This window comes from Ursus americanus, chromosome 5, assembly GCF_024610735.1.
Source record: "Ursus americanus isolate L20-20 chromosome 5, mUrsAme1.1.p, whole genome shotgun sequence".
NCBI classification, from domain to species: domain Eukaryota; kingdom Metazoa; phylum Chordata; class Mammalia; order Carnivora; family Ursidae; genus Ursus; species Ursus americanus.
Genome location: NC_142131.1, coordinates 75,768,594 through 75,796,365, shown reverse-complemented (window position 1 = coordinate 75,796,365; position 27,772 = coordinate 75,768,594). Strand labels below are relative to the sequence as shown.

Here is a 27,772-nt window from a genome sequence, read left to right as displayed (position 1 = left end):
TCCTGGCCACAGGCTCTACCCAGGCCTGGCCAGAGCCAAGAGGGGCTGGGCTGGGGCTGGCGGGAAGAAATAGAGCAGAAGGAGCCCTCCTGGCCTCCCAACCCGGGAGCCCCAAACACACCCCCAGACACACCCACCACCCACAAGACAGCTCCACACACACCTGCCACTTACATGACCATAAACACACCATCCCCACAGCAGACACCTCACACACCCCATTCTCCACCCTAAAAAGGTGGGGCACATCAGCACATACTCCACAGCCCCATGGCTACCCCTGCACAGTGACTCCACCAGGACCCACCTGTTGGGGTGCGATGGGTGGCCAGGCATGGCCTGGGGAGGGGGAATCATGGCTGAAGGGAGCAAACTGGGGTTTCTGCAGAGAACTCGTCAAGAGGTTGCCGCTGCCCCATCAGGGCAGGGACTGGGAGGGGAGACGTCTGCAGGCTGGCTCCCCTGGAGCGGCAAATGCGTCTAATTCAACCCTGAGACCCCATGCACTGAAGGCCTAACAGATAGGAGGTGCTCAATGCCTGGCAAAAGCTACAGTGATGCAAGCATAAGGATACTGAACTTTACTGCAAGGTGTGGGGACGGGCCACCTGCGTGCCAGACTGGGTCTGTGCTCTGGGCCACCCACCCAGGAGGAAGCAAAAGCCCAGACACGAACCCAGACGTCTGAGAAGCTAGGGGTGGGAGTAGGCTGGAGGGGTCTGAGGACCAACTTGGGCGGAGTCCAAGGGTCAGGGAGCCTGGTGCAGGGCTGGAGGTGGAGAATTGCTTCCTCTCAGCACAGAGCTTTCCAGAATACAAATCAGATCAGATCTCACCCCTGCTTTAAAATATCCCCCTGGCCTTCCGTTGCCTACAGGGAAATGGCCACATTCCCTGTTGCAGTGCAGGCCCTTTAACAAGTTACCCACCCACAAGTTTTCTCTGCCTGTTTCCTGCACCTTCCTGGGGCCTCCCATCCCTGCGTGGGGAGGGGTGCACCACAGCCAGAGGGGAAGATGGGAGGTACCTTCTGGGAGGGGTAGGGCCTTCCTGGAGCCTTTGGGTGTTCCAGGGGAAGCTGTCTCAGGCCAGCCCCAAACCCAGCAGGGGGCTGGGTACCCAGGGCCCAGACTTCCTACCAAGAGAATGTTTCATGTTCAATGCCTTGGTTGACTTGCCCTTTTGTTTTTCTGGGTTCCCTGGCATTGTTTCTTCTGCAAAATCCCACTGGTGCTGAAGAAAGGAATTTCAGCCCACACGGCAGCTAAGGAACTGTGTGGTGGGGCAAGGATGCCTCCACTCCAATGCGCATGCCCAGCAGCTGCACACACGGGCACTGGGCACACCCTCCCACGGACCATGACCATGGAGGGGTGCTACAGCCCAGGAAAAGAGCCCCCAACGCCAACCATCCCCAGTCCTCTAGACTCAGGCCAGGGACAGGCCCCATGTAGCACCCGGGGGCCTCCTTGTAGAAAATGTGGTTTTATTCTGGGGGAGGCCAGTATTCCCATCCCAGCCTCCCTCCTGCACGCCTGCCCTTCTGCATCACGGGGCTCTTCATTCCCCAGCCTCCTTCTCTGGGCCACATCCACTCCCGGGAGCAGGGCAAGGCCCTGCCAAGGTGCTACTCTGCCGGGAAGCCTGGCCCCGGCTCCTGCGTCTGGCACCCTAGCCAGCCCACAGCACCACTGGACCCCTCCTGTCGGTGGGCCTCCCCACCCCTGACCAGCCTCAGCAGTTTCTGCCACAGACCAGCGCAAGGAAGGGGCCAGCCATCTCCGGGCGGGCTTGTCCAAGCCATTCTCGGGCGGGGCTTCTGCCGCCCGCTCATCCACTGGCCTCAGATCTTGGAGGACTCCAGCCGAGGACTCCAGGGCGCTGGGGGCTCCCGCAGAGCCCGCAGCTCTTGTTCCAGCGCCTGGTTGCGGCGGTACATGTCCAGGTAGCCCCCCTGGATCTCCCGCTGGTAGCGCAGCACCCGCTCCTTCTCCTCCTGCCACGTCCGCCGCTCCCGCTCGAAGCACAGCGCCTGCTCCTGGGCGCGGAGCCGCTCCTGCACCAGCTGGGCCCGCAGCTGCTCGGCGCCCCCTCCTCCCCCTCCGGCCTCGCCGCCGCCCGCCTCCCCCAGCAGCCCCCTGCTCTTGCAGTCGTCCGTCTCACAGCCGCCCGGGGCTGCGTCCCGCGGGCCCTGCTCCCGCAGGCTCCGCACCGCCTCGCGCAGCTGGGCCAGCTCCGCGTCCTGCGCCTGCGCCTGCGCCCGGCTGCCCCGCAGCTGCGTCTTCAGGCTGAAGATCTCGGCCAGCTTCTGTGCCAGCTCCGCCTGCGCCTCCCGCAGCTGCTGCTTCAGGAGGCTGATCTCCGCGGTCTTCTGGCACACCTGGAGGGGCACAGGATGCGCAAGAGCGGGTAAGGGGCGGGGAGGCGGCAGAGGGTGGGACGCAGGCCGCAAAGGGGACGGAAGGCTCATAGGATGCCCGGTCGCTCACCTCCCATCGGGCCTCCTCCTCGGGTCGGGTGCTAGGGTCGGCCTCCGGCAGGGCGCCGGGGGGCCGAGGCTCGGGGCCCAGGCCCTGCTGCGCCCGCAGCTCTTTGCGCAGCCGCCGCTGCTCCTGCTGGGCCATGAAAAGCTGCAGCTGGAGGTTACGCTCACTGCGCTCGGCCTTCTGAGCTACCTCGTGCAGCCGCTCCACGTACAGGCGCTTCAGCTCAGCCAGCCACAGCCGCTGGCGCTCCTCCAGCACCTGCCACGGGGAAGAGGCACCTGCCACGCTGGGAAACCCACAAACGGCCCCACCTCCTGGATACCGACTGCTGGCGCTCCCATAGCTAGACCCCTCCACAACACCCCAGCTGTGGCTGCAGGGGAAGTGTCCCCGACACACGGCCCTCCCAGGGAGTCTCTCTTCCTCCCTTCCACACAACTCCTGGCTAGCGAGGGCCACCAGTCACATGACATCCCCGTCACGTGGGGGGGGGGACTGGATCACCTCCATCTTCCTTACTCTCTCTCTCTCTCCTTTTTTAATACGTTTTATTCGAGAGAGAGAGAGAGAGAGAGAGCGAGCAAGAGAGATCACAGAGGGAGAGGCAGAAGCCGACTCCCAGCTGAGTGGAGAGCCCAAGGTGGGGCTCGATCCCAGGACCCTGAGATCATGACCCGAGCCGAAGGCAGACGCCCGACCAAGTGAGCCACCCAGGCACCCCATCTTCCTTACTCTCTTGTGGCCAGAGCCATGGTGGTGAGCTGGCTGAGGCCCCTCCTGTCTTCCCTGTACTCCAATGCCAAGGGACAGAAGAGGACCCCAAGGTAGGGGGCGCCCTCACCTGTGTGAAGGGGTTGGAGCCGTCCTCATCACCAAGGCCCCTCTTGAGATCCTCACAGGTGTCGGGCAGCACGGCCACCACTTCCTCCGCGGTGGGGCAGGAGAACTCATAGGGGGGTGGGGGCTCAGGCAGGCAGCTCAGCATAGCCAGGGGCCCAGCCTCCTTGGGGACCCGTGAGGCCCGGTCCAAGGAGCCCCCCAGGTGGTTAATGTGGCCCATCGAGGAGCTGAAGGGGCCTGGGCCAGTGCCAGGACTGCGGCCAAAGCTGCCCCCACTGGAGGAGTCAGACAGGCTGGGCTCGGGCTCGGGGCCACCCTCGTCCAGGCTGAGGGCATGCAACAGCTGGGCACGGGCCTGTGCCTGGCTGGCCCGGGGCCCTGGGCTCAGGGGGGGGTGGCAGGCCAGTGTGTGCAGGCTGCCATTGCTTCGCCACAGTTTCTGGCCCTTGTGGGCCGCCAGGCTCTGCATGGACAGGAAGCCTTTCCCGGCGCTCGCCACAGGCTTGAACACCGACGGGCGGATGCGGCACTGCCAGGAAGAAAGGGCAGGTTTGAGGCCCCGGGCTGACCTCAGCTCTGCCCTCCGACGCGCCCACAGCCCCCAGGATCCTCTCTGAGAACCTGGAGTGCAAGTCACCAGGGGGCGGTGACCTGTGACCAAGCCTCAGGCCGGCCTACCGCAGGAGGTTCACGTCCCAGCCCCATCTGAGCATCTGGGTCTCTGAGGAGACCCCAAGCTTCCCACCCCCACCCTCCAACACTAGGGAGGGAAGCGGGCAGAAAGGCACCTTGTCAAAGCGACCCCGCTCGGGCAGCGAAGTCTTGCTGAAGTCGCCGGCCCGAGGATGTTCCCGGTAATAGAGGGTGGTGTAGTCAGCAGGCTCGTTCCGAGGGGCCCTCTTGGTGTTCTTGCCGTCCCTCTTGGGGAGGTGCAGGTAGCTGAAGAGCTCACGCTGGCCCAAGCCCTTCCGGAGGAGCCCATCAGGCTGACGGGAAGTCCGGGAACCCGCGAGTGCTGCCCGTAGCTCTTCGGGGGAGAAGTCCTGCCGTTCCAACAGGCTGCCCACGCTGCCCATGGCAATGCCAGCAGGGCCTGGGGCTGTGGCCATGAAGTTTCAACAGGGCACAGGCAGCTGCTTCTGGGGATCGGGAGGCTCCATCAGGGGCAGGTGGGCACTTGCTGCCCAATTTCCCTGATCCCCTAAAACCAGGTACGTGTTCTCTGTGTCAGCTCCCTAGCTGGCCCAGGCCCAGGAGGCAGATATGGGTCCTGGACAGAATCCAGGACAGGATTCCTAGGCTGGCAAGAGAAAGGGGTAGAGGCCCCAAAGCCACCAGCCTGGCGTCCCAGCTCCAGCTAGGGGCCAGTGTGATTGGGGGGCATAGGGCACCAGGCCCAAAGCAGCGGTATAGGCCCCTCCCAGGACTGGGCCAGCTGAGGACTCAGGCTGTCTGACTCTTGACCTTGTTCACTCTCCTATCAGGGTCCTCACACAATTTGGGGGGGGGTGGCCTATTACTCCCCGTTCCTTCTTTTTCTCTGGGGAGGGGGAAAACCCTGTTCAGGCCCTCTTCCTGCAGTGGGTCAGAGTTCCCCAAGGGAAGCACCTGGCGTGGGTGGGGTTGGGGGCTGCAGTGGGAGGGATACAAACAGGAAGGGCCTAGGGGAGGAAGGATGGCGGGAACAATGGTCAGTTTCCGGAACAGGTGTTCACGTTGTCATAGGGGCAGTGGCGGGAGACAGAGGGAAGGGGCAGTGGCAGCCCCTGCCGGCCCTTGCCTACAGTACCACCCCAAAACCCACCACCAGGCGGGGGGGAGGTCCCAAATCTTGACCTGGCGTGGGGCCAATCAAGTGTGGACCCTAGCTTCCTCAAGCAGTCTTATCACTCAGGGATGCTGGGAGGATGGGATGAGATAACAGGACAGAGGGTCCAGTTCAGGGCCTGGCCCATAGCCGGGGTCAACACAGGCTGCCTGAAGCCGAGCTCAGCTGCTCAGACGTGACTCCTCCCCGGCAGGCTGCCCAGAGACCAGGTTAGGGACCAGCTCCCACCTGTCCCTGGCCCCAGCCCCCCACCAGATCCCTTGTTCAGCCCAGGGCCTGGCACACCCCAGATACACACACAGGACCTGCCGAATGAGCGAATGCCACCTTCTTCTCTGCCTCCCACCCCCAAGCAGCTGCTCCCGTCCCCGTACAGACACCCAGCAGGCGTGCAGCAGCTGTGCGGCCCCCCGCCCACCCCAATTTGCTTCCGGGACACCCACTCCCACCTCAAACAATGGTCGTTAGGAGGTTCCATCTTCCTCAACCATTTCCAGGTTTTGTGTTTGGGGAAGACAAAGTTCTCGGGGAGTGGGAGGGAGGGGGGAGTGTGGCCCTGCTCCCCACCCCCGCCCCCACCCTGTGGCCCGCACCTAGCCTCTGAAGAGGTCACAGGGCACACAGGGTCAGGGGACACATCGGTTAAGGAATCACAGGTGCTGGCCACCTCCAGCAACACAGCCCTGCGTAGGGGGTCTCACTGAGACCCATGATAGAGCTGTTGTCCCTCTTTTAAGGCAAGGGCACCGGGGCTCCCAAAGGTGAAGCGGCCTGCCCAAGGTCACAGAGCGGGTCGCAATGAGAAGCCTGTGATCTCCGCAGGATGGCTGCTGAGTGTTTAGTGGGGGCCCAGCATGGCACCCACAGCCCAAAGGGTTAGAGCTGAAGTGTCCTCCATCCCAATCTGACACCCCCTGACCACGACAGGTGCACCCAGTGACAGACACCACTGTGTCTGAGCACACTCAGCTCTGGTCGCTGCTTCTCAGGGAGGCGGACGGCCAAGAACCCGGTCTCCAGCCCTGTCCTTCCACTGTCTCTCCACGGGCACCCGGCCACTATCGCTTCTCCCTTTGCAGCAGTTGCCCCATCTCTGAAGTGGGCCAGACGGCCTGCCCTGTCTTCCTTTTGGTCTTCCGTCACAGAGACAACAGAGGTGAGAGGTCTCAGGAGCCAGGAGCCGAGTGCAAGCATGGGGGTAGGCAGGTGGCAGGGGTGGCGAATACACCCACCTCCCCCCAAACACACACCGCCTCACCTTCCCCTGGGCAGATCCTGACTTCCTGTGTCACGGAGAGACAACGGGCACCCTCTGTTCCCCACAAAGGGTCTCAGGTCCCGGGAGAGAGCCCTTGAACCAGAGGCAGCCACGGGCCAGAATAGCACATACCTCTCTCTCCCTCCCTCTCTCTCTCTCTCTCTCTCTCTCTCTCTCTCACACACACACACACACCTCCGCAGTCCACTCAGTGAGCAGCACAGTGGCTCCTACGTTAGAGGACAGAGCAGGGACGGTCGCATCCAACAGCACACACAGTCGGGGACAAGGTCACCCTCACGGCGCTGAGCACCCTCTGGGACACACACACAGGACACGCGAAGGCTCTAGCACTGCAGCAGCAAGAAGACCCAGTTGTCCTACCCAGCCCCCAGGCTAGATGCGGAGGAGGGTGTGTGTGTGGGGGGGGGCGAGGGGCTTCTCTCCACATATGACCTGAGCAATTAGAAACAGCTGTGGAGCTGGATGAAGGGGGCACAGAGAGCCCCTTCCTTTTTCCAAGGCCCTCGCCCTCCACCCCTCCTAGGTAACTTCTCTGGCTGTATTATCAGCTCCCCCCGCAGGGCTGAGGCCCCGGCTTCTAGGAGGCTCCACCCTACCCAGGTCTCAGTCTGGGGACAGTCCCTTTTCCTAAAGGGGTCCATACCCCCCCCCCACATTCCTTCCCCGTCGCTTGGAGGCCCAGGCACTGGCCTGGTCAGGCCGGGGCAGCTGTGCAGGCTGGGCTAGAGAAGATCTGGTGGGGGAGGAGGAGGGAGAGACAGCAAGTGCCTTGCAGCCCCTCTGGGAATATTAGAGCAAAAAGCAGGGCCTCCTCCGAGGGCCTCCAAGGGCTCCCCTGCCCAGAGCTCAGTCCACGCCCGGGGGCTCAGAGCGCTGCACAGAGCTGAGCGCACCGCCACCGTGCTGGCTAGGTTTGGGCTGGCCCAAATTCTGCACAGTCCCCAGCTAGCCCCCAGCTCGGGACCCCTGAGCTCCTGTTCCCCAAGCCCTGGCCCCAAGATTAGCCAGCAGCACTGAAAGCCCTGGACACAGAGGGCATCTCTTCTGAATCAACCCTTGGTGGAGACAGGAACACGAGGCCAGGGAGCCCCCCTGGCCATGAAACAGAGACAGGACACGCAGGCAGGCACCCCGGCATCCGTAGTCAGCCTGACACAGGGCTCACCACAGCCTCACGACACACACTGGTGGGGAATACTGACATCCTCCGTTTCAGAAGAGGAAACTGAGGCCAGGAGGTAAAAGCACGCGCCTGAGGTCATGTTCAGCCGCGCTGGAGAAAGTACACAAACTCCTCAGGTTTCGAAGCCCACCCTGACCCCAGCGTGCCTCCCCTCTCGACTGGCCCATCTAAGAGCACGTGGGCAGGAAGCTCTGAAGGCGCCTCCAGAGCCCAGGCCCAGGGGAGGGTCCCACCACCTGCTGGGGGATCAGCTTTGCTGAAGGGAGTGTCTGCAGCTGCCCCGGAGGAATTGGACTGGAATGTCCCAGCTCCAAACGAGGGGCCGTGGGTGAGGGGGGCCCAGGGCAGGGACGGGAGAGGCTGGCATACCCCAGTTCCATTGGGACACCCAAAGAGGCAGAGCCCAGCATCTAACCCCACAGGAGTGAGTCTTAGTGTCACCAGAGTCACGTAGTGGTGTATACCACTCTACAGTTCTCTGAGCCCTTTTATTTCATCATCTGAGCTCATCTCTACAACAGCCTAGTGGGGGGCAGGCAAGGAAACTGAGGCCCAGAAACCAGCTGCCCAAGATCCCACAATGATGAACAATTCCAACTCCCTGGGCAAGACCCTTCTCTACTGCTGTCCCAGCCAGGGGTCACCAGCTGCCCTCCATGGCCACACACTGCTGTGTTATGTGTGTCCGCCCAGCCCCCCACACCTGCTTCTCCCAAGGGCATCTGCAACCAGGTAGGTTTGGACCCCAGTCCCCTCAGCATGGAATTCCTCCTGTCTGCACCTGGGTCAAAGAGAAATAGTGGAAGCACTGTTGCCTGGGGACTCTGAGCCCTGGAAGCTGCTGGTTCTAGAGGAGGTGGCAGGAGCAGGCTGGCCGCATTCATTCACAGTCTCGCACATACACACCCACACTCAGCCAGCCGGCAGAGGAGCCCTGCCCAGGAGGGCCCTGGGAGGAGGTGGATCCCTGGGCCCAGGATGGCCTCCTGCCTCCGCTCCCTTCTTGGCTGGGCAGGGAGAGGGCACGGGGGCCAAGGTCGCCGGTCAGTCAGGCTAAGCCCCAGGTGCAAATGAGGAGAGCCCTAATCTGCACTGGGGAGCTGAGTGCGGGGTGGGAGGCGATAGGTCCCAGCCCAGTCCTCTTTCCAGACAAGGCCAGGGGACCTGATGTCGCCCTGGCCCCAGGCCGGCCCTCGCTTTGGCCAAAGGCTCTGGCTAGACTGGGATGGTGCTCCCGCCGCCAAGAACTGGTAGTGTCCCCACCGGTCGGGATCCCTGGCGTCGGGCCGGCAGCTGCCGCCCTTACAGGACAGGAGACCGGAGCAGAAAGGGGGTATCCCGGAGGGGGCGGCAAAGGGGTCTCGTGGGGAAGGTGGAGGAGCAGACCATGTAGGCATCCCCACGGAATTTCCTCCCGGGAAGACTGTGGAGGAGGCGTGAGCTCCCCAGAACCGCCGGAGGACCGCGAGCTACCTGGGGGGCGGGAGGGGGCGTCTCTTGCTGGCCCCTCCCTGGGGCCTGCCCCAGGAGGCCGAAGCCCAGGTCACACTCCCGCGCCAAGGGCGCCTGCCCCACCCCAGCCGCGGCGCAGGGGTCCCGGGCGCTGCTCCGAGGAGAGCACATTTGCAGGGGTTGCAGAGAGCAGCGTACCCTGCCGCCTGCCCCTCCAGAGGAGCGTCGCGGTCGGTCCCCGATCCCGCGCCTCGGTGCTTCAGTGTGTGGAAGCAGGGGGCACCTGGGCGCACACCGAACCCTGCCACCCCCGCCCACTTCTCAGACGGGCACCTCGCCGGGGACGGGCTGCGGCTTGGCCAAGGTCGCGGGGAAAGCGAGACCTCGGCGGCCGGCCCCACCCCCGAGCCCAGTCCCCGGCCCCCGGCGCGTCGCACTCACCATGCTGGCGCCGCTCCGCGCCCCTCGCGGGCTGCAATTCCCTCGCGCGGATTCGAACCCCTCCAGGCACCGGCTCCGGGCGAGACTGCGAGGCGGCCCGGAGCGGCCGGGCGGCAGAGGCCGGGGAAAACGCGGCCGGGCGGGCGAGCGGGCGGGCGGCCGCCGGAGCCGGATTGGCGAGGAAGGGACGCGCTCCGAGGCGCTCGCTCGCCTGCCCTAGAGGCGGAGGGAAAACCCGGCCTGACTCACCGGCGCGCCGCCAGCCCAGAGCCCGGCCGGGCCCCCGGATGTGGGGGGCGGGGACGGGGGGCAACCCCCGCCCACCGCGAGCCAACCTGAGCCCCGCCCGGGCTCGCCGCGCCAGCCCCGCCGCCGCCCGCCGAGGCGCCACGCGCCCGAGCCGCCCAAGCCCCCTGCCGGCTGCGCCCCGCGCCGCCGCCGCCCGGTGCGCCGCGCGCGGATCCCCGGCGGGTCGGCAGCCCCCGGCGCCGCCGACGTCCCCGGAGGGCGCCCTGCCCGCCCCGCTCCTCCTCCTCCTGGTCTCGCCCGCCCCTCTCCGTTTCCAGAACTCGGCAGCTCCCGGAGAGGCGCGTTCCGTCCATCACCTCCCAGATCCTCGCCGCCTCCTCTTAGGTGAGCATTATTACCCGTGCTGAGGTGTAGCAAAATAGCGCTCCGAGAGACGGAGAGAGAGACCCGAGGGCTCTGGCTCCTGAGCGGCTGAATTCAGCGCTAAGCATTTATTTTTATTTTATTTTATTATTTTATTTTATTTTGCCGCCAAAGCCTCTTAGGGGCCTCAAATTCAGATGCCTTCCGGAGCCAGGCAAATAATGCGAGCCAAACGGGTGTAAGACAATGCAGGAGAGATGGAGACAGACAGATGGACACCTGAAGGTATCCAGATTCAAACAACGAAAGCGCGCGTCGTCCTCAAAAAGTTAAACCTAGTCATCCTATGACCCAGCAATTCTACTCCTAGGTATATACCCCCAAAATTGAAAACAGGGACCCCCGGCGCGAACATTGTACAGGAATGTTCGCGGCCAGACTCTTCACAATAGCCAAAGGTGGGCGACTCGATTCAGATCGCCCATCCACTGATTAATGGTTAAGCACATTGTGGTATATCAACGCGATGGAATAGTATTCAGTCGTGAAAAAGAAGGAAGTGCTCATCCCTGCTACAGCACGGATGAACCTCCAAAAAATGAGGCTAAAGGGGCGCCTGGGTGGCACAGCGGTTAAGCGTCTGCCTTCGGCTCAGGGCGTGATCCCGGCGTTGTGGGATCGAGCCCCACATCAGGCTCCTCCGCTATGAGGCTGCTTCTTCCTCTCCCACTCCCCCTGCTTGTGTTCCCTCTCTCGCTGGCTGTCTCTATCTCTGTCGAATAAAATAAAATAAAATCTTTAAAAAAAGAGAAAAAAAGGAGGCTAAGGAAATAAGCCAGACACAAAAGGCCCCCTGTGGTAAGATTCCACTTAGATGAGGTGGGTAAATCCAGATTAGTGCCAGAGGCTGTAGGGAGAGACAAACGAGAAGTGCCTGCGTAATGGGCATGGAGTTTCCTTTTGGGATGAGGAAATGTTTTGGAATCAGCGAGGTCGCGGTTGCACAACCTTGCGAATGTTCTAAGTTCCTTTGAATTGTACACTTGAAAATGGTTGATCTTATGGTGTGGGAATTTTATCGTGATGAAGAGCACTTGTGTCCCCCCGTGGATCAGTCTGGGCCCACAGGTCGCCAGTTTGCAACCCCTTATCTTCTATGCTGTCCTTACCCATTTACTAACGATGGAAGTGCCGAACTTAAGGGGACTCATCTCTAAGAAAACTCACTGCTATTCTGTATGTTAGCCCTTGAGCACCCCGGTCTGGTGGGGTCACTCACTGGGACAGATGAAGGTTCAGCACAAGGACATGCTTCACCTTTTGGGGGACCCGAGGAAAGGCCTCACTGGGGAGGAGGCTTTTGAGGTGGTACTTGAAGGATGGGAAGCATTTCCGTGGAGGAAAGGGCTCACCATGGTCAGGAGCTTCTGGCTGAAGAGGGCCGGGCATGTTCTGGGGAATGCAAGCTTATTAATTAGAAATAGGTGCTGCGGGGGGGGGGGGGCGCCTGGGTGGCTCAGTTGGTTAAGCGTTGGACTCTTGATTTCGGCTCAGGGCATGATCTCAGGGTCCTGGGATTGACCCACATGTAGGGACTCCCTACTCAGCAGGGAACCTGCTTCTCCCGCTCCCTCTGCCCCTCCCCCTGCTTGTGCTTGCTCTCTCTCTGTCAAATAAATTTTTTTTTTAAATTAAAAAAAAACAAGAAAGCAACAGGCAGAGAAGGCAGGGGCAGTGGTGAGAGGAAGAGATGGAGGAAGTTCGTGAGATAGTTTGAATGCAGAATTGTCTTGTCTTGCCAAGAAATTACATGAAGAGGGGGAGGGGATCAAAGGTAAGTTCTGGTGAAAACTCAGATTCAGCCCCCCCCACCCTTTTTGTTGTTACAAACATGGCAACTTATCCAGGATCTCGTGACCCCCCCAGTCCAAGTTTTTTCCCTGCACGAGGCTGCCAGAGGGGGGTGGGAGGGGAAGGGTGTTCAGTGTTTTGGAACCTCCCCACAGGACTGATGTTTAGCCCCAGGAGGGGAGGGGAGGGGAGGGGAGAAGAGAAGAGCAGTAGGGTCTTGGCTGAATGGAATCCCAAGAAAGTGGCTCCCCCAGCAGAGCAGAGGCCTGTGGAGCCTTGGTGGCTCTGCGGGGAGCTGGGACCACTTCCCCGAAGCCTGCTGGGTGCAGTGCAGGGGGCTGGAGCTGGGGGGAGAGAGCAGCCTGGCTGAGCTCTGGGTCAAAGACAAGAGACAAAACTGTCCACGCCCCCTCCAGCCTGGATGAGGCTGTCTGTCCCCTACATCCTGCACAGGCTCTGGCCTCCAGGCTGCCAAGAACACCCCGCACCACCACCACCCCTCCCTGGAAGTTGGGAAGCTGGCCTGGCAGATGCTCCTTCCTGCCTGGCTTCTCTGAGCCCTTGGAGTTTGTCCTGATCCCCCAGATGGGGAGTGTGGGGGCCCAAGGGGACCAGCTGCCCCAGGGGAGAGGCGGCTTTGGTCCCAATCCAGAGAGTGCCTCCTTGTCCGCCTCCACATGTCCTGTGCCCTCCACCGTCATGCCCTCTTGCACACATTCACAAGCACAGACCTTAAGAGCATTGCAATGAACCCTTGGGAACCTTCTGCCCACCCTCCTCTGATAGAAAAACTCCCCCCAAACACACTTCAGAGCTAGTTACGGGCGGAGCTGGGCCTGGGAGCTGGGGCTCTTGCCTCCTAGCCTGCCGTGTTCAGCCACAGTGCCCAGATGCCAAGGGGTGAGGCCCTGAGGGCACCAGGCCAGGGGAAGGGAAGCAAGCTCCGTGGCCGCAGCCACTTCTGGAATCGGCTGACCTTGGACCATTGACTTTGCCTCTGTGCGCCTCTGTTTTCTCATCTCAAAAAAAGGGGCTCATGTGAAATGATGTCTGTAAGGCACCAGCACGGCTCCTGGCACATGGTGGACATCTGTACCTGTTGGTTTGCCCTTCTCCCTTCTGATGGGAAGAGGAGGAAAGGTGGTCAGGAGGACAGACTGCTTCTTGGAGCCTGTCCTGAAGTGGCTGGCCCCCAGCCAGGGTGCACTCTCGGTGCCTCAGGTCTGTCGCCCCAGGCTGGGGCGGATGTCCCTCCTCATTGCCTGAGACTGGCTGGGACTCTCACATCGAGGAGCCCCTCGTGGAGACTAGGGATGGTCCCCTCCTCTCTGGCTGCCACCTCTGGCCTCATCCCCTTTCTCCTTGACTCTTGCCCCAGCTGTGCGCGGGCTCCCAGCTGTCACCCACTCTGCCCCAGAGGGTGCGTCCCAGCCCACGCATTCTGTCCCCAGACTCCCCTGCTCCGGCGGTGGCGTCCCCAGCTTCAGGACCGGTCCTGCAGCTCCTTCGGGCCTGACCTCTGCCCCGGCTTGGTGCGCCTCTGCACGGCGGGCTGCCTCAGTGTCCTCATCTGTACGCGCCGGTCTTGGGGAGAACCCATGAAGGGCACCGTCTGTGTCCCTCCTTCCGCCCCCAAGGCAAAATTACTCCCCCTGCCCCCATCCGCTGTCACTGTGGCAACACTTGTCGCAGTGCAGATTTGTGGCTCATCTGTCTGTTACCCTCAGGAGACAGCAAGCCCTGAACACACAGTGACCGGCCCCCAGTCTATGTCCAGACCCTCCCAGGGCCTCCTCCAGGACCTGTTGGCTGGGTTCAGCTCCAACACACCATCTGCAAGAAAGCCACTTCGTGGCTTCTTTCTAACCAGGAGGAGGAAGAAAGGCCGGCCCGGCTCTAATTCCCGGTCTGTCACTTCCCGGTGGCCGCTCTGAGCCTCAGTTTCTTTGTGTGTAAGCAGGCAGCAGCAGCCCTGTGAAGGAGGGACTTGACAGCCATGTGTCCCCCACCTGCCCTTCGCTCCTTGCCTTCCCTGGTCCTCTCTTGTCCCCTTGGAGCAGAGCCAGGCCTCAGCCCGAGGAAGGGGGACAGAGAGCTGGGCGTTCCTGGAGAGGGGGCCTGAGGATTTCAGACCTCGCAGACAGCAGGCTGGCGGGTCATTCCTGGTGCCCGTTCCCGCTGCTGCCAGCTCCTCCAGGAGAGCATTGTGGCTGTCGGGGTCGAGGCAGTAGGACCCAGTGCGGCCGCCCCGCCGCCGCACCCAGGGAGACGAGCCCCACACCCTGGGGTGAAAGTGATCTCCTGGGACCTGGACGGCCCTCCCTGAGTCACCCGTGCCGGGGAGGAGCCTCGATTCACCACCACTGCCCACCCTCCCCCAGTGACCAGGGCAGCCCCAGGCTGCGGGTTAGGGTGGAAGCTGAGAACTGCCAGGGCTTGCCAGGTGCCTGCCCGGGGCAGAGAGCTCAGACCTGCAGAAGCCAGCCGGGACTGCAGTGCGAACGCCGCCCCGAGTCCAGGCCGCCCGGCTGGCCCACTGGCTGGTCCCCAGAAACCTGGCCCAGGCCCGGCTGCCCCCCCCCCCCCGCCCCCCATGGAGCTCGGGAGACCTGGCTTCCAATCCCTCCATCAAAAGGATTATTTAGGGGCAGGACGGGGTCTGTGGGGGAGGGGGCAGTATTAAGAGAAGTCTGGGGAAGTCACTGCAAAATTGTACATCGAGAGGATGAAGGTGTTCTAGAAATCGGTTGCATGACAGCGTGAATGTGCTTACCACCACCGAACTGCACGCTTACAAACGGTTAAAATGGTCAGTTGCGTGTTACGTGGATCTTACCACAATTGAGAAGATGTACAAAAGGAGGAAAAAACGTCAGGTCACCAGGCTGAACACCCAGCACGAATGTAACATTGTGTGTCAGCTACACTCAAAATAAAAAACAAAAGAAATGAAAAAGGAAGAAAAAACAGCCGTACACTGAAGCGAACTTGGATCCTCACGTGCCCCTGAAAGGGGCTGGTGGCGGGCCAGTCATTTCCTTTTGAACAAGGACTTCACCTAGATTACTTTCAAAGCTTCATTACAGAAATTTCCAAATATGCACAAAGGTCAAGAGAAGAGAATGAAAACCCTCCCAGGTACTCATCACCCCACTGTAGGATTTTATTCATCTCTATATGAACCCTCCCTCTTTGCCCCCGCCCCTCCCCCACTCCCAGGTTACTTGAACGCAAATTCTGGACACTATGCTATTTTGTCCATCGATATTTTCAGTGCAGACAAACATTTTAAATTGTAATCGGTGTTCGTTTTAGGGTGTGTGGTGGTTTGGGTACGATGGCCAAAGACAAAGCTAAGGGTTCAGGCCACCTGGAGATCTGCCAAGCACGATGTCCCGTAGGCAGGCCTCTCTGCTGTGCCGTCCACCAGCCCTGGGGCCACCTGCCCATGGACATCGCTCTCCTGAGAGAGAGAATGAGGAAGCTCTCCTCTCTAGGAAAGGCCAGGACGAGTGATCTTGGGGTCACCTGGGGGACTCCTGTCCATGTGGAGAAATGAGATATGCCAGTATGTGCTGTTTCAGTACCAAGAGAGGGCTGTTTTCCTCGGAGTGTGGGAGCCACAGCCCTGAGCGGTTAGGTCCTGGGCTTGCGGGAGGGTCTCAGGCACCTGGTCACCCACCCACTACCTGACTTTCGTGTCCACCCAGTGGGCCCCTCACCCTCCCTTCCATCTGCCACATCTCACTGGTCAGCTAAGTCGGGGCACAGCCCTCGCCACCCTGGGCCCTGGTGCAAGAGGCGTCCCAGACCTTGAAGTCTGAAAATCAGCACTCTCTCCCCTGCCTCTTCTGCTGAGGCAGGGCTTTCTCTCGGCCCCGGCTCTCCTGCTCCCTCAGCCCGCTGAGTAGATGTGCGCGACACAGCCAGCCGATCTGGCTTCCATCCCCAACCCACAGCAGGCCCGGCTCACAGAGCCATGCACCTGAACGCTTACCCAGCCGCGCCCAGGGGAGCCAGACAGGCTCACACACACCCTCACCGGCCTGGCACTGCCACGCCCCACCCCACCCTCCAGCCCAGCCTGCCTGGGCAGCGGCTGCCCGTCCACTTGCTCCACCCCCTCCGAGGTCCAGGTCACACAGACCCTCACGGGGTCAGCAAGGTCCTCCAGGCCTGTGTTCGTCATGCCCTTGGCAGGTGTGGAGGTCAAGGGGTTCAGACCCTCGACTAGCCTCTTACTTTGCATACAGCTGCTAGCCGCGGGGGGCTTGCCAGGCCGATGGGGACACAGACCACCCATCATCCCTGGGCTAGGTCCCCTACATGAGCCGGTGGGAAGGTCACACAGCCTACCAAACAGCTTGCTGTGGGTCGATCCTCTGGGAAGCAGATACTGACGTGGTTCAGAGTGCAAGGGTTTATTGGTGGGAATACCTGTAAAAGAAAGGGGAAGAAGCGGGATTGGGTGGAGGGCACCACCCGGCACTACGGGACCCCAGTGGTTCTGTGTTATTTGGAAATAACGTCTAGTTTTAGACGTAGAGAAAAGTTGCAAAAAAAGTAGAGTTCATTGATATCCTCGACTGGGCCTCCCCGCTGTGTTAACATCATACGTAACCGCAGCACAGTGACGACAGTGGAGAGGTTCGCAGCGGTCCAGTACTGTAAACCACGGGCTTCATCTGGATTCAACCAGCTTTCCCACCAACGCCCTTTCCTGGTTCAGGATCCAGCCACGTGCTGCACGCTGTTTTTGTTCCTGTTCTCTCACACACTCAGTCTTCAGCTAGATTGACCCACGTATTGACCGTGGATTTTGTCCTTCTTTCCTTCCTGTGTCCACGATCTTCCTTCTCTGATCATTTTCAGTCTCTCTGCAAACACAGTCATTAGCTTCCCTTAATGTGTAGTGGGCTGCTGGCAGCCCAGTCTCCCAGTTTTTGTCTGACAATGTCTTTATAGTGTTTCTTCTTGAAGGACAGTTTTTCTGCGTATAGAATTCTAAGCTGGCAGTAATTTTCTTTCAGTGCACAGAAGCTGTTGTTGGACCATCTGCCGCCTTCCATTTTTGCTGTTGAGGAGTGAGGGGCAGGCCAATTGCATGTATCAGTCAGGTTTTGCTAGAGTATGCTGCAGTGACAAACATTCCCCAGCGCCTCCTTGGCTTGCAACAACAAAGGTTTATTTTTAGCTCGCTTTCCATGCCCTGTGGTAGTCAGCCACAACTCCTACCTGGGACAAGCTCGTCTCCTGGCAGAGGGAAAAGAGCCGTGGCAAAATCATGGGATGGCTCTTCAAGCTTTTTCTGAGATGTGACAGAAGGTGTTGCTTATCCTTAAATATCATTACTCTTGCATGTCCCTGGCCAAAGCCTGATATCACCAGGGTGGAGAAATACTAGCTTCCCACAGGAATTGGTGGCAAATAATTGGGAACAAAGACGCTATCTACCATGTTTTCTGTGGCTCCTCAATTTTTTTAAAAGATTTTATTTATTCATTCATTTATTTATTTAGTGAGAGCGTGTGTGCAATTGCAAGCAGCAGGGAGGGGCAGAGGGAGAGGGAGAGAGAATCCAAAGCAGACTCCATGCTGAGTGCAGAGCCCAACATGGGCTCAGTCCCATGACCCTGAGATTATGATCTGAGGCAAAATCAAGAGTCAGATGCTCAACGGATTCAGCCACCCAGGTGCCCCCTTTGTGGCTCCTTTAAAGAGTTCTGGATCCCTTATGGTCCACTGAGGAAAACATAAAACCACGCTAGTTTTTTCAAACAAAGGAGATATAATACACAAAGTGGATTGTTCACACGGATTTTGGAGGATGAAAAGAGCCAAAGAGGTGCTGAGGTTAGCCCAGCTTACAGTTTCCACTCCTGGGCCTGGGAAGAGGTAAGGTTAACAGCAGCTAGGGGCTTGGAGGAGGACCCCCACCTGGGGACCCCCCAGAAGAGGGGCCCTGATGGCTTGGGCTAATGCCTCCAAGGGGATTTGGTCTGGCTGGTGCTGGGAGTGTTGAAAGGAGCTGGAGGTGCCTGAAGTGAGGCCAACAAGAAGTAGAGACAGGAAGGAATCCCCTTCTTCCACCTGCTAATCTCCCTTTAGTGTCTCCCACTGGCAGAACCAAACAGGAAGTCAGCTGGCAAGGGGGCCCGGGAAATGTAGTTTGCAGACCATAGCCCCAGCATCACAGAACAAGTTGTAGCTGTAACCTGCACTATTATCTATTATTTTCCTCTGGGTGCTTTTACTATTCTCTTTGTCTTGGATTTTCTACATTTTCACATGATCAAGGGTCAAGGTGTGGATTTCTTTTTATTTATTCTGCTTGGGATCCATTTCAGCTCTTAAACCTATAGATCGATATCTTTCATCCGTTCTGGAAAACTCTCAACCATCATCTTTTCAAATACTGTCTCTGTTCTGGTCTCTCTTTCTTCTTCTGGGACTGCGATTATTATTATTTTAAAAAGATTTTGTTTATTTATTTGACAGAGAGAGCAAAAGCAGGAGGAGTGGCAGGCAGCGGGAGAGGGAGAAGCAGACTCCCCGTGGAGCAGGGAGCCTGATGCGGGGCTCGATCCCAGAACCCTGGGATCATGACCTGAGCCACCCTGGGACTGCAGTTAGACATATATGAGATCTTCTTGCTGTAACTTCCATATCTGTAAACTTTTCTTCTGTATTTTCTATCCTTTTTTTCTCTCCATACTTCTTTCCGGATTTTCTTCTGACCAGCCTTCCAGTTCTGTAATTCTTTCTTTAGCCATGTCAAATCTGCTGTTAAACAGTCCATTAAATTTATAATTTTTGTTTTTAGTTTCAGTTTATTCCTTTTTCACGTGTACTATAGACTTTTAGAGAGTTTCTTGCTCCCTGCTGAAAGTTTCAATTTTGGTACTTAATTTCTTGAGCATAGTAGGTGTAATTTGTTTTATAGTCTGGAATTCTTCCAGTTCAGTTTCTGTTGACTGTTATTTCTGATGGGCTTAGTTCAAGGTTTTAGTTCAAGGAGTCTTGCCTCCTCATGCATCTGGTTGTTTTTGTATGTTGAATATTACAGTTGTGATATTACTTGTAGAAATAATTTGCACTGGGGTGATTTTGTCATTTGCCAAAGAGAGTTTTCTATTGCTTTTGCCAGGAGCCTGGAGGGATTAGCGAACTGAGATCATGGTAGTTCATACTTAGGGCATGATGTTGCCCCAGGATGACTCAGAGCTGGACTGCGATTCAGGGAAGGGCTGGTTTGCTTTCAGTTCACCTTTACTTCTAGGGTGCAGTCCTCTGGGGCTTAACCCAATGTTGGGTTTATTGGGACCGAAACTCCCGGCCCCTGACTTTTTTTTTTAAGATTTTATTTTTATGTAATCTCTATACCCGAACGGGGACTCAAACTCACAACCCTGAGATCAAGAGTCACATGCTCTACCAACTGAGCCAGCCAGGTGCCCCATGACTCTGGTTTTTGTCTCTAGCTGTGCAAGGCCACAAGAAGTGGGCTTGCCCTCCCAGCCACTTCTTTCCAATTGGCAAAAGCTTCGAGGGTAACTGTGGCCTCAAGTATCAGGGTTACCTCTCTGAAATCTTGTCCTCTTCCGAGCCTCAGCACAGTAATTCCTATCTTGTCAGTCTTGGCCATGAGTAACCGAAAGGGTGATGGTCCCAACATCAAAGACAGGTGTCTGAGAGGAGAAACAGTTTGCTAAGAGAAAATCAACAGTTTGGTTTTGAGCGTCTGTATTTGATGAGGCTTTGGGATGTCTAAATGAGAACCTCCCATGGGCAGTTGCATATTTGTGTCTGGAGTTTGGGCAATTATATACTATTACGAGTCTTCAACAGGTGAGGGGCATTTTGACCCTGTTATTTCCTTGAATGGAAATATCTTGGTTAGAATTTTTTTTTTTTTGGAAGATTTTTTATTTATTTGAGAGAGAGAGTGAGAGAGCACAGGCCTGGGGAGAGGCAGAGGGAGAAGGAGAAGCAGGCCTCCCCCGCTGAGCAGGGAGCCCGATGTGGGCCTCAATCCCAGGCCCTGGGATGATGACCTGAGCTGAAGGCAGACGCTTAACTGACTAAGCCACCCAGGCACCCCTAGAATTTTTTATCTTAATTAGAATTATGATTTTTCCCCCTTGGGTCAATAAAGCATTTTTGGAATAAATTACATTAAAGCAAATTAACTTCTTTTTTTTTCTATTGAGGTATAATTGACATATAACATTATATTAGTTATAGGTATACAATATAATGATTCAAATTTGTATATATTGCGGAGTGATCAGTACAATAAGTCTGGTTAACATCGGTCACCATACATAATTACAGAATATTTTTTCTTGTGATGAGAACTTTTACGATCTACTTAGCAACTTTCAAATATGCGATATGGTATTAGCAATTATAGTCACCATGCGATACTCAATACTGTACATCCCCATGACTTATTTAATTTATACCTGGAAGTTTATACCATTTCAGCCATCCCCCCGCCCTCCCCCATCCCCTGCCAGTCTGCTCTATCTTTTTTTTTTTTTAAAGAAGCACATATACTCCATCACATTTATTTTTTTTTTAATTTTTTTTTTAAAGATTTTATTTATTCGACAGAAATAGAGACAGCGAGCGAGAGAGGGAACACAAGCAGGGGGAGTGGGAGAGGAAGAAGCAGGCTCCCAGCGGAGGAGCCTGATGTGGGGCTCGATCCCATAATGCCGGGATCACGCCCTGAGCCGAAGGCAGACGCCCAACCTCTGTGCCACCCAGGCGCCCCTGCTCTCTCTATCTTTGGGCTTGGTTTTGTGTTTATTTTTGTTTTTTACATACCACATGCGAGTGAGATTGCGTGGTATTTGTCTCTCTCTCTCTGACTTGTTTCACTTAGCATAATGCCGTCAAGGTCCGTCTGTGTTGCCACAAGTGGCAAGATTCCCTTCTTTTTTATGGCTAAATATTCCATGGTATACATACGGCTCATTTTCTTTATCCATTCATCCACTGATGGGTACTTAGGCTGCTTCCATCCTTTGGCTATTATAAATCATCCTTCAATGAGCGTGAGGGCGCCTATGTCTTTCTGAATTCGTGTTTTCGTTTTCTTCGGGTGAATACCCAGAAGTCGAGTTGCTGGATCATAGGGGAGTTCTCTTTTTAAGTTGTTGAAGGACCTCCATGCTGTTTTCCATAATGGCTGCAATTTCTATTCCTGCCCAAAGTGCACAGAGGTTCCCTTTTCTCTGCATCCTTACCAGGACTTGTTATTTCTTGTCTTTTCTATAATAGCCATTCTGACAGGTGTGAGGTGATATCTCATTGTGGTTTTGATTTGCATTTCCCTGATGATGAGTGATGTTGAGCATCTTTTCAGGTGTCTCTGGGCCACTTGGATGTCTTCTTTGGACAGATGTCCATTCCAATCCTCTGCCCATTTGCCCTTTGCTCTTGGTAACAAATCCAAAAAAATCATCGCCGAAAATGATGTCAGGGAGGGGAGGGGGGTGGGGGAATGGGATAGACCAGTGATGGGTAGTAAGGAGGGCACATATTGCATGGTGCACTGGGTGTTATACGCAACTAATTAATCATCGAGCCTTACATCGGAAACCGGGGATGTACTGTATGGTGACTAACATAATATAATAAAAAATCATTAATTAAAAAAAAAAACTGATGTCAGGGAGCTTACCACCTGTGTTTCCTCTTGGAGTTTTATGGTCTCAGGTCTTCCGTTCAAGTCTTTAATTCATCGTGAGTTCACTTTTGTGTTTGGTGTAAGATAATGGCCCCGTGTCATTCTTTTGCCCGTGGCTGTCCAAAGCAAATTAACTGCTTGATCTAAAATTAAGTACAGCACAGTCAGGCCGTTTCTTATTTTTTGCATTTAAATTTTATTTTGCCAGAATTAACTTTCATGGCTATTCCTTCTTTTCAATTTGATTTTATTCTATCTAAGTTATTTATTTTTAATTAATTAATTAATTAATTTTTAAAGATTTTATTTGTTTATTTGATGGAGAGAGAGTGGGAGACAGAGGGAGAAGGAGAAGCGGGGCTCGATCCCAGGACTCTGGAATCATGACCTGAGCTGAAGGCAGATGCGTAACCAACTGAGCCACTTGGGACCCCCCAATCTAAATTTTTTAAAGATTTACTTATTTATTAGAGAGAGAGAGAGCACAAGCAGGGGAGCGGCAGGCAGAGGGAGAAGTAGACTTCCTGCTCAGCAAGTAGCCTGATGCGGGACTCGAACCCAGGACCCTGAGATCATGACCTGAGCCGGAGGCAGATGCTTAACCGACTGAGCCACCCAGGCGCCCCTCAATCTAATTTTTAAACAAAATCCATTTCTGCATCAATCAGTTTGTATTTATTTTCACAACTTTTACTTCTACCAGTTCCAGTCTCCTGGAGCAAGTTTTGCCGGTCTCCCTTGCGTCAGGCAGAGCCAACTTTGCCAACATTTTTAAGGCAATGGTACATTTTACCATGTGCAGGATTATTTATCGGTTTTATTTTGTGTGGTTGGATGGAGGAGGGAAGTTCTACTTTTCTTTGGGAATCCAGGAGAAAATTTTTTAAAAGATTTATTTATTTATTTTGGAGAGGGAGAGACCGCGCATGATGGTGCGCGAGTGGGGGAGGGGGCACAGGGGGAGGGGGGAAAAATCTCAAGCAGACCCCCCCCCCTTAGCATGGAGCCCTACATGGGGCTCACGTGGGACCGGATCTCAGGACCCTGAGACTATGACCTGAGCCAAAACGAAGGCTCCGACGCTCAGCCACCCAAGCCACCCAGGCGCCCCTCCAGGAGAAATTTTGGAGGAGTTTTGTGAACAAGACAAATGGAGAGAGAGAGAGAAAAGAAGAGTGGAGAGATACCAGGACTCGGGGAGAGAGGGAAGGACAGGGGAGAAGGAGAGAGGGAGGGAGGGAGAGGGGGTGGGCAGGCTGAAGGGGATGCCTAGTAGAGCAGGTCAGAATACCCTTGGGATTTTTTAAACAGGCAGGATTTTTTAAAAACTGTCCTGCTTTAGTCCTCAGCATACAGAGGGTCCCTGAAGCCCCAGGGGCGATGAGGTGTCTGGAGAAACAACAGGGCTCAAGGTGAAGGCTGAAGGCCCTTGGTGAAGGCAATTCAAAGAGGGGGAGGAGCCGGCCTGGCGGGCGAGGGGAGGAGGAAAGCTGGTACAGACCCCCACCCACGCTACAACACCCAGCCCACCCACCCGCCCACCTGCCCCAACACAGAGCTGGTCTGGGAGATCTGAGGACTGGGGAGCCATCCTCCTAAGCAGGGGGCAGGGGACCGGGTCGAGGGGAGGCAGGCAGGGCTAGGCTGTGCTGTGGGAAGAGGCCCCGGGAAAGGAGGGTTTCTGCTTTTCCTCCTCATCTCCAGGGACCCAGAGTCTCCTTGTGGTTCCCAAGCCCAGCCTGAGCATCACCCTGCAGAGAATGGCCTGAGGCCAGGAGGAGGGGGTGGGGACGTCTGGAATTCAATGGGCTCTTTCCTCCAGGATGGCTGCCTGGGTTTCTAGGGCCCAGCCACCCTCACCAGGCACCCCAGGGAGGCGCTGCTGCCCTGACCTTGTCCATTTTTCTTTTCTTTTCTTCTGTTTTTAAAGATTTTATTTATTTATTTGGCAGAGAGATAGAGACAGCCAGTGAGAGAGGGAACACAAGCAGGGGGAGTGGGAGAGGAAGAAGCAGGCTCCTCGCGGAGGAGCCCGATACGGGGCTCGATCCCAGCATTCTGGGATCACATCCTGAGCCAAAGGCAGACGCCTAACAACTGAGCCACCCAGGCGCCCCTGCATCATTTTTCGATCCCCCAAAAAATTGTTCTGCGTCACTAGATTGTATTACCGATACTAAGGTAACATTGTGTGTCAGCTCTACTTCCGAAAAAAAAAATTTAATTTGTTTATGTGTAATTAAAATTAACTGGGGGGTTTCTGTATTTTGTCTGGCAACCTTACCCCTCTCTGTTTTATCCCACCCCTGACTCAGCCTATTCTCGGCGGTCCCCTGCCTTCACTCTGGACCGTTCCAGGCCATTTTCCTCACCAGTCACCAGCGTTAACAGGCCGGGACACAGCTCTGATCTTGCTGCCCAAAACCCTGCCCCCGAGGCTGCAAACTGAAGTCTTGGGATCATGTTTTGTTGGGGGGGTGGGTTGTGTGTGCAATCAGGACATTTCACTATAAAGACTGGGTTTCCGGCTTCTCGAAGTATGAAGCCGTGGCAGCCTTGAGTCTCTTGACTGTCTTCATCACTAAGGAGCTGAGCGTGCTTCTCCTTTTTATGTTTATTTTTAAGATTTACTTATTACTTATAATACTTATTTACTTATATTACTAATTACTTATATTACTTTATTTTTAAGATTTACTTTAAGATTGCCTTTACTTTAAGATTACTTATATTACTTTATTTTTAAGATTTACTTTAAGATGGGGAAGGGCAGAGGGAGAGGGAGAGAATCTCCAGCAGACTCCCCACTGAGCGCGAGTCCGGAGCCGGGCTCGATCCCCTGACCCTGAGATCATGACCTGAGCTGAAATCAAGAGTCGAAGCTCAGCCGACTGAGCCACCCGGGTGCTCCCGCTTCTCCTTTTTAGAAGACCCCAGTCTCCCCTTCTCCTGGATCGCCTGGGCCTCAGTCCTTGTCCCCTCTGAGCTTTTGACCCCTGGCCTGCTGAGGTCAGATCCCCCAGCCTGACTCTCCAGGCCTTTCTCCGGGCAGGTGACCTCTCTCTCTCTCTGTTCCATTCCTTGCCTTCCTCTCCTCGCCCATGGCACCCTGGATGGCTCCTTAGCGTGCCCCATGATGCATCTGGCCCCTGAAGGGGGGCAAAATATGTCACCCCCAAATATGCCTCTTTGGCCTATTGATTATTTTATGCTGCCTATTTTTTTTTCTTAATGCTGGTTATTTTTTCAGAAACAGCAGACACAGGGGCGCCTGGGTGGCTGTCAGTTAAGCATCTGCCTTCCGCTCAAGTCAGGACCTCAGGGTCCTGGGATCCAGCCGCACCCCCCCCCCCCCCCGCTCGGCGGGGAGCTTGCTTCTCTCCCTCTCCCTCTCCCTCTGCCCCTCCCCTCGCAGGCACAGGCAGAGCTCTGAAAACCTAGTAGGTTACCCTTTAGTAGGAAACATTTACAAGGGAAATAATTCGTTAGGGTGTCTCCCCTTCAGTACCAGGAAGAGGAAGATATCTAATCTCTAGGATCTGCTGTCCCTGGAGAAGGCCCGCATTTAAATCGGCATTACAGCTCGACTCTTGTTTACTGTGCTTTTCCTGGTAAACCCTCCCATCACTGACTCCCACCCCCAACATCCTTTGTCTTTAGCTGAAGATGGTATTTAAGATGAGGAGCTTGGGCCATTTGGGGGGGAGGGGGGAAAAGGGGTGGCAGGAGGGGGGGAGGGGGGAGAGGGGAGTGAGGAGGCGGGGTGGGGTGGGGCATGAGGGGTGTTGCTCCGGTTTCCTGGGTCTCTCCCTTGTATACAGGAGGCATACATGTTATTAAACTTCTGTGTGCTCTTCTCCTGTTCATCTGTCTTACATCAATTTAATTGTTAGACCATCCAAAGACTGTAGAAGGGAAGCAGGAAACTTTTGCGCCCCTACACCACCCTGTCCCTGCACCCGCTGGCCCCCCAGCCACCCAGCAGATGGCTCTCCTCCCTGTGGTCACGTCCTGCTCATTCATCCAGGCCCAGGCCACATGGACATCCCCCATGAGACTTGTCTGTCATCTCCTACTGGAAGGTGCTCTCTGCTCACCTCTTTGGCCATCCACAAAACCCCTGCTCCGTGACCAGCTACTTCCTCCGTGCATGTGGCCACAGGCAGCGTCCACGATGGAGATGCTGGGGAAATGACAAGAACGGTGACCTTGGGGAGCTCCCAGGTGAGTGAGGCAGAGCTCCTGGGGAGAAAGAGGCCGCTGAACCGGCTGCAGGCAGGGCTGAGAAGAGGTGCCCCTACTGAGAAAAGGTTGTGCTGCACCCAGTCTGAGCGGGGGTGGTGCCCCTGGAGACTTTGAGAGCCTTCTTTCCTAGGAGAGGGGGTAGGGAGCCAAAGGGGGTGGAGCCAGGTCCTGAGCTGTCCCTAGGGCCAAATTTAAGATGTTTGAAGACTCGGGGACGTGTGAGTGAATCAGTCATTAAGCGACTGCCTTCGTTCAGCTCAGGTCGTGATCCTAGGGTCCTGGGGTCGAGTCCTGTATCGGGCTCCCTGCTCAGCGGGGAGCCTGCTTCTCCCTCTCCCACTCCTCTCGCTTGTGTTTTCTCTCTCTCTCTGTCAAATAAATAAAATCTTAAAAAAAAAAAAAAAGATGTTCGACCCAGGTATAGGTAACTGGAAAGCAGTGGAATTCTTAAAGCAAAGAAGTTATGGATCAGTTACGAGTTCCTAGAATATAAGACCCATGAGGGGCAGGGATTCTGGTCGGTTTGTTTCAGAACATCTGGTATCTGAGTGAATGAACTTGTCCCAGGAAGGGACTGGCCGAGTCCGGGAAGGGAAGCGAACCACTGCGGAAGTCCCGAGTCCCGGGTGAGGGTGTGCACAGTGAGGGAGGGCAGGTGGCCAACTGAGCCAAGGGCCAGTGGCGGGAGGCTTGGAGGTGCCTTGACGGCCTTTCCTTTGAGGACTGAGCCTTCATCTTTGCAGTCCCTGCACAGTGCGTGGCCCAGAGTAGCTGCTCAGGAGCTGCCTGTGAAACATTCCAGGTCTGCCCTGGACTCCAGCAGTCCAGTGGCTGGCCTGGAATCTCCCCCCCCCTCCGCCCCATCCCCACCCCAGAACCTGCTGCCTCTCCCAGCTCTTCTTCCCAGTTTACCGAGAACCTTTGCAGACGTTGCCTCGTTGCTCCTCAGCACCGGCCTGACAGGTGGGCGCCATTAGCCCCACTTGCCAGACGCGGAGACAGAGGCCGAAAGGCTGCACGACCTCACCAGGCAAGACACGGCAGAGATGGGTTCAGACCCAGGTCTGCCAGTCTCCACGTTCTGAGCTCTATTTGCTGGAAAGATAAGAGGAGCAGGTGGGGAAGAGCCAAAGATGGCGTGTGAGGTCAGTGCTGAGCCTCCTGGAGGGAGGCCTGGCTCGAGCACAGGTATGGAGTCAGCAGAGGGTAGAGGCGGAGGGGGCCTTCTCCCCGGAAGGAGCCAGAACCTGGCTGGCTGAGGTCTGGCCACAGCAGGTCCTAGGGCAGGGGCAGGGGTGATGGGGGTGGGTGCACTAGGCCATGGTGAGGAGGGGTGGGGAAGGAGAGACGGTTGGCTGGTCAGGACACTCCAGGCCTGGTGACAGATGATAAAGACTTGAAAAGGCGGGTATCAAGGGGGAGGGAGTAGGCCTTCCAAGGAAGGGTGGATGGGACAGGTCAGCCACCATCTCTGAGTGTCACACCCAGTGTTAGGTGGCCCATGTTCACATGCGTCTAGAAGCTGCGTCCTGGGGGGGGACGCCTGGGGGGCTCAGTCAGTGAAGCATCTGCCTTCACCTCAGGTCATGATCCTGGAGTCCCAGGGTCGAGCCCTGCAGCAGACTCCCAGGTCTGCTTCTCCCTCTGACCCTACTCACTCTTGGGCACTCAGTCTCTCAAATAAATAAATAAAATCTTAAAAAAAAAAAAAGGAAGTTGCATACGAGTGCCCGCAGTCTGTTTGCCTGCCTAGTGTTGACTCCTATAAGGCAGGCATGTGCATGTGTTAAATGAATCACGGACCTAAAAAATCCGGATGTTTTAAATCCAAACTTCCTGTTGCTACTGGAAAATG

At 56.4% G+C, this 27,772-nt stretch overlaps 1 protein-coding gene and 1 long non-coding RNA gene across 4 annotated transcripts; both read right to left on the bottom strand.

Moving 5' to 3' along the window:
* Positions 1 to 1,469: 1,469 nt before the first annotated feature.
* N4BP3 (NEDD4 binding protein 3) lies at positions 1,470 to 9,850 on the bottom strand. 3 transcript variants are annotated; one of them, XM_045794918.2, is made up of 5 exons: positions 9,513 to 9,850; positions 4,115 to 4,462; positions 3,328 to 3,855; positions 2,490 to 2,744; positions 1,470 to 2,380 (listed from the first exon to the last, which is right to left on the bottom strand). In XM_045794918.2, the coding sequence occupies exons 2-5, from the start codon at positions 4,433 to 4,435 to the stop codon at positions 1,844 to 1,846; spliced, it is 1,641 nt and encodes a 546-aa protein (XP_045650874.1). In that variant the 5' UTR covers positions 4,436 to 4,462; positions 9,513 to 9,850; the 3' UTR covers positions 1,470 to 1,843. The 3 variants fall into 3 exon arrangements, with proteins under 3 accessions (XP_045650874.1, XP_045650873.1, XP_087718504.1); XM_045794917.2 differs by having other exon boundaries at positions 4,115 to 4,465; positions 9,513 to 9,848; XM_087862378.1 differs by lacking the exon at positions 9,513 to 9,850 and having other exon boundaries at positions 4,115 to 9,488.
* A 6,437-nt stretch (positions 9,851 to 16,287) lies between these two features.
* On the bottom strand, positions 16,288 to 26,002 carry LOC123790598 (uncharacterized). Its single transcript, XR_006779134.2, has 3 exons — positions 25,770 to 26,002; positions 21,667 to 21,815; positions 16,288 to 16,412 (listed from the first exon to the last, which is right to left on the bottom strand). It is a non-coding gene; the product is annotated as an uncharacterized LOC123790598 (long non-coding RNA).
* Between the last annotated feature and the right edge of the window lie 1,770 nt (positions 26,003 to 27,772).